This window comes from Ornithodoros turicata, chromosome 6 (assembly GCF_037126465.1).
Source record: "Ornithodoros turicata isolate Travis chromosome 6, ASM3712646v1, whole genome shotgun sequence".
Taxonomy (NCBI): domain Eukaryota; kingdom Metazoa; phylum Arthropoda; class Arachnida; order Ixodida; family Argasidae; genus Ornithodoros; species Ornithodoros turicata.
The window spans coordinates 47,183,885-47,189,653 of NC_088206.1; the positions used below are offsets into that span (position 1 = coordinate 47,183,885).

Below are 5,769 nucleotides of genomic sequence, written 5' to 3' on the forward strand. Positions count from 1 at the left end.
CTCTTTTTCGCCGTTCGCTGGCAGCACCGTCCATGTTCCGGCAATCTTCAAAATAGTTATACGTAAAAAATATTCCGAATTGAGAAGTAATGCTTTCTGTATCTTATCAAACAACGATGTTGTGCACGACAGTGGGCAAAAATATGGGGGTTATTTTTCACTTTTCGGTCCCTTTAAGAGCTTAGCCGAATCCTGGCATCAGCAAGCAACACTGAAGAGCTGGACGCCGACATGCAACGAACTTTCGAACCGCATATATAACTGAAGAATTCATTGTAACGTGAGACGATCAAACTTGTTTTCTATTTTCCAAACGACTCTGGACGGCTAACAGTTAAGTAGGCGCCCCGGAGCGTGAGTGTTTCAGACTCCACTCACTTAACGCGACACAAGCGCCACTCGCGCACCCGGGAGTGCGAGACTCCGAGCCGCTCCCCGCGCACCCGTTTTGAAATGGGGGCTTTGAAGCAGACGACAAGAGCATAGGTGCTTGATATTTTCCGTGACGTACTTCCTGTTGAGCGGCGGCAGGACGACATTCGGGTTTGGGCTCGGAAGCAAAGAGCACACTCTTAAAAATGAACTTCACCACATAGCACGCTCCTAGCCAGCCATCATCCCGAATGACAACGTTCTCGCCCTAGATTTGCTGAAAACGGGAGGCGGAGCCAATTTTGTTCCTATTATGCACGGCACAGAATAGGCTCCGCCTCTCGTTTTCAACAAATCAGGGGCGAGAACGTTGTCATTCAGCAGCCTTGCATTCTGCTTCAACTCTATCGTCTCCAACAAAAGGCGAATGCCTCTTCTGCAAGAAACCACACAAGACTCAAACTTGTTTAAGCGAGATACCTTGGGAGAAGAAGGCCAGTATATTATCTAAAGATTATCGCTGTTTCCGATGCACGATAAAAGGTCATCGAGCGAAAGACTGCAGGGTTCGCATTGCTTGTGCAAGCTGCAATGGAAAGCATGCCACTTCTGTGTGCCGAAAGGAGTCCTTGCACAAGACAGCAACAGCAAACAACAGCACAAACCTTGCCGCACAATGCGTCAACGGGAACATCGCGGTCCGTTCGCCTATAGACGACGTTCTATTGCAGACATTTCGAGCTTGGGCTGTTGGAGAGAGAAAATGCCGCTATGTTCGAGGTGTCATCGATGGCGGGAGCGACCGGACTTTTCTGATAGAGTCCTTGGCAAGCAGTTTGCATCTACCTGTTGTCGATGAGGTAACCCTCAGCATAGCCACATTTGGCAGTGTTAGGCATGCATCGTCTAAGAGATACAAGATCGTAAGTCTTCGAATACGATCTCAGTATGACATGCGGGAATTTGAGATCAAGGCCATCGTTGTTCCTGTTATCTGCCACGATATCCGTGCCACTTCAAAGGATTTGCAATTTCTTCAAGAACTGAGAAAGGACGGAAAATATCTTGCAGATGAACGCTGCTTTCCTGGTGACACGTCACGTGACAACATAAGTTTATTACTCGGATCTGATCAGATGTGGGGAATCCTCACCGGTCAAGTCGTCAGAAGCAAAGATTGTGACAAACTTGTAGCAGTGAACACCTCCATGGGCTGGACTGTACAAGGGCCTGCCCGTGTCTCAGTACGAATGGAACTTCAAGGGAAGACCTTGGTTAGGTCGTCTTTGGTGTCATGCGTTCTCAGGGTGTGCGCCGCCACACAACACGACGCTTCGAGAGATGACGAAGTCACTTGGGAACCCACTCTACGTTCCTTTTGGGAGATTGACAACATGGGAATCAACCCAGAGCCTTCAGCTTCCTCGAAGAATCCTGTGTTGGAGAACTTCGCGGGGACTGTCCGCAAAATTGACGAGCGATATGAAGTTGCGTTACCATGGAAGCAAGATCCGGCCAACCTGCTGAAAGATAATTTCGAAGTCTCAATGACACGACTCAAGAAGCTCTTGATAAAGCTACAAAGAACAGATGGTCTTCTGTTGCGGTATGACAGCGTCATAAGAGAGTATTTCAATCTTGGACATGCCGAAGTTGTCGATGAGCGAGTAGAGACGCGAAATCCAATATATTACATGCCCCATTCAGCTGTCATTCGAGAAGATCGTGTCACCACCAAGGTTCGAGTTGTTTTCGATGCTTCATCCAATGCCCCCAGTTGTCCGTCGCTGAATGAATGTTTGGATAAAGGAGTCTGTCTAAACCCTGACATCTTGCAATTGCTACTCCGCTTTCGAAGCTACAAGATAGCTCTTACGGCGGACATCGAAAAGGCATTTCTTCAAGTTCAGATTCGTCCAGAGGATCGAGACGTATTTCGATACTTGTGGCTCGAGAAGCCACCAAGTCCAGAGGCCATTCCTGATGTTTCACACGCAGTTCAAACGCTGAGGATGACGAGGGTACCCTTTGGAGCGACTTCTAGCCATTTCTCTTGTCTGCTACCATTCAGCATCACCTTGCCGGCGTAGCTGGTGAGTACAAAGCAACTGCGATGAAACTTAAGCAGTCATTCTACGTGGACGATCTGGTCACCGGAGCAGATTCAGTAGAAGAAGCGTGGGCTTTGTATCAAGAAGCACTGCAGATCATGAAAGAAGCTGGAATGAATCTTCGCAAGTGGATGACTAATAACGAAGATCTGCAGTTGTTATTGAATGGTGGGCAGAAGCAGCACACCGAAATCACGAAAACGGGACCTCACCTGTTAAGTCAAGAGAAAATTCTAGGCGTGTCGTGGGATAGAGGTCAAGATAAGCTACAAGTTGCCCTGAAGTCCCTGTTCACTTTTCTTGTAGAAACAGCTGACACCAAGCGCTACGTTTTACAGGCTTCGTCAAGAATATTCGACCCCTTGGGGATCCTCAGTCCGTTTACCGTCCGCGTCAAAAGGCTTTTCCAGAAACTGTGGATTGATGGAGTCGAGTGGGATGCAGGACTTCCAAACGGAGTACTACAGGACTGGAAATCGTGGTGTAAGGAACTTCCTACGCTACGTCTCGTCAGTGTCAGCCGGTACGTCGGCATACGAACCACCGACAGCAGAAGACATCTTAGCCTGTATACCTTCTCAGACGCCAGCATTCACGTCTACGGCGCAGCAGTCTACGTCAAGGTAGAAGATGAACTACCCCAGTTGCTAGTAGCAAAGGTCAGAGTTGCCCCACTGAAAGAGTTGACCCTTCCAAGGCTCGAACTGATGGGAGCTCTTGTGGCGGCACGACTGGTCAGTTACGTCCGAACCGCTCTTTTTGACTGTTCTGTTGATTGCCATTTTTGGACGGATTCGTCTATTGTGCTTTGCTGGATTCAAAATGAACCTACTCGTTGGAACCAGTTTGTGGCAAACCGAGTAGCAGAAATCCGAACACTCAGCAGTCCTGAAACGTGGAGTCATTGTATCAGCAGCGATAATCCAGCGGATCTCTTGACAAGAGGCATCACAGCACAACGTTTGGTGGAAACACAACTATGGTGGAATGGTCCCCAATGGCTTAACAATGATCCTGCAGAGTGGCCACTCGACAACGGTTTAGTCCACGAAACAGATTACGAACTACGGCACAACCACATGAAGAGACAGCACGCTCTTCACGTGACAATGGGACCCGTGGAGGCTGTTCTCGACATCAACAGATACAGTTCGTTGGACCGTCTATTAGAAGTGACAGCCTATGTCCAGCGGTTTGCCAGGAATTGCTTGAACCCTCAAGACAGAAAAACTGGCCCGTTGACTCCTAATGAGCTACAGGAGGCGAGGGTTTACTGGATTCGTAGGGTTCAAGAAGATTCTTACAATGAAGGTCGTGGTCATGTGCCTCCCGCGTTGAAGGACCTTCAGTTTTTTGTGGATAACCAAGGCATCATTAGAGCCAAAGGACGCCTTCAACATCTACAAACGTCTGAACAAGTGAAGCATCCAATCATCCTGCCGGCCGATCATCATTTTACGGCTCTGGTGGTACAGAAGGCCCATACTCGAGTACTTCATGGAGGCGTTCAGAGCACTCTCGCGGAACTCCGAGAAGAATATTGGGTTCAGCGGGGTCGACAATCAGTGAAGCGAATTATCAGAAAATGTGCCATCTGCGCAAGGTTCAGAGCTCGCCGTGTCGTTGTGCCTACGGCCTCCCTTCCGAGTTTTAGGATAGAAGCGAATCAACCTTTCACAGTGGTCGGCGTCGACTTTGCTGGCCCGCTATACGGAAAGAAAAGTAATGATAAGTTCTACATAGTCCTGTTCACGTGTGCTTCTACTCGCGCCATTCATCTGGAGGTTACGTCGGCGGCAACCGCTGAAGCGTTCCTGATGAGCTTTCGCAGATTCGTTTCCAGAAGAGGACTACCGACAACCGTTTATTCCGACAATGCTCTGAGTTTCAAGAAGGCCGACAAAGAACTTCGCATTCTATGGAAAGCGACAACAGACTCAGATGTCTGCGGGTACTTCACGCGTCACAAAATCACATGGAGATACATCCCCCCTGGAGCTCCCTGGTGGGGAGGATGGTGGGAGAGGTTGATCCGGACCGTGAAGAATACACTTCGAAAAGTTCTTGGGAAGGCTTGCCTACAGTTCGAAGAGCTGCGAACGTTGATGACAGAAGTAGAGTCGGTTTTAAACTCTCGTCCCATCACCTACGTAGGAAACGACCCAGACGAGTTTGATGCTCTGACACCGTCTCACTTTCTTTTGGGCAAAAGAAGTATTGCGCTACCTCCATCGGTCACCTCATCGAACAATGACTGCTCGACCACAAGAAAGGACGAGTTTACGCGTCGGTTGAGATACCGAGAAAAGGTCATGAATGATTTTTGGCAACGCTGGAAGCGAGACTATTTATTGCAACTACGATCAGCTCATCACTTTTCCTCATCCTTTACGACGAAGTTAGCGGTGGGCGATGTTGTCCTCATCGAGAGCAAGTTGCCACGGAACATGTGGAACTTAGGAAGGGTGGTGAAGACGCTCCCTGGGCAAGACGGCACTGTGCGATTATGTGTCGTCAAACACACTAACGGCAAGTTCGTCACGACTGCTGCTCAACGCCTATTTCATCTGGAAGTTTAGAACTCGTCATTCGCCGCGGGAGGATGTGGAATATTTCAATGAAGAGGAAGACGATGAACGAGAACGGCTAGCGCGCACTTTTGATTACGAGCTTTTGGGCATTCTCAGTTTTGGAACTGACCGGTAATAAACGTAGGGATTCAACGCTCTTCAGGTCTCCTATATTTAACACCCGTCATAGGGGCACTTCAGTGAAAGTAGTCAGAGATTATAAACGCGCAAACTTTGACGCGATTAACGATGGTCTTACGTATGTTTCATGATGTTTTTGTTTTGGGCTTCTATGAGCGGTCTGTTAACGATAACTGGTGCCTTTTCCGTGACACCCTCAACCGCCCTACCAAATTACATGTTCCTACATTACGTATAAGACGCCATCAAAAATCGGCCTGGTTTAATAACGAAGTCAGGGTACTGCGTAACAAGAAAAGCTTTCATGCTTTCTTCACGACCTCTTCATGAATGCGGATACCTCCTCACAAACTAACGCCATTTTTTAGATTTTCGTAAGGCGTTCGACAAGGTACCTCATCATTACCTTCTCGAAAAGCTCCGCGCGACACACATTGACCGTAAGATTTACAACTGGATCCGCGAGTTTCTCACTAACCGTTCCTCATTTGTAATGTGCAACGATTGTCCTTCTCCCTCCTTTGCTGCGACGTCTGGTCTTGGTCAGGGTTCGGTACTTGGTCCCCTTATTTTCC

General features: G+C 48.4%; 1 protein-coding gene across 1 annotated transcript; it reads left to right on the forward strand.

Moving 5' to 3' along the window:
* Nucleotides 1-2,485: 2,485 nt before the first annotated feature.
* On the forward strand, nt 2,486-5,062 carry LOC135398578 (uncharacterized). Its single transcript, XM_064629967.1, has one exon. The coding sequence runs from the start codon at nt 2,486-2,488 to the stop codon at nt 5,060-5,062; it is 2,577 nt and encodes an 858-aa protein (XP_064486037.1).
* Nucleotides 5,063-5,769: the final 707 nt, after the last annotated feature.

Excerpts from the sequence above, each read along its gene's own strand:
- LOC135398578 (XM_064629967.1), top strand. The coding sequence starts at position 2,486 with ATGAAACTTAAGCAGTCATTCTACGTGGACGATCTGGTCACCGGAGCA.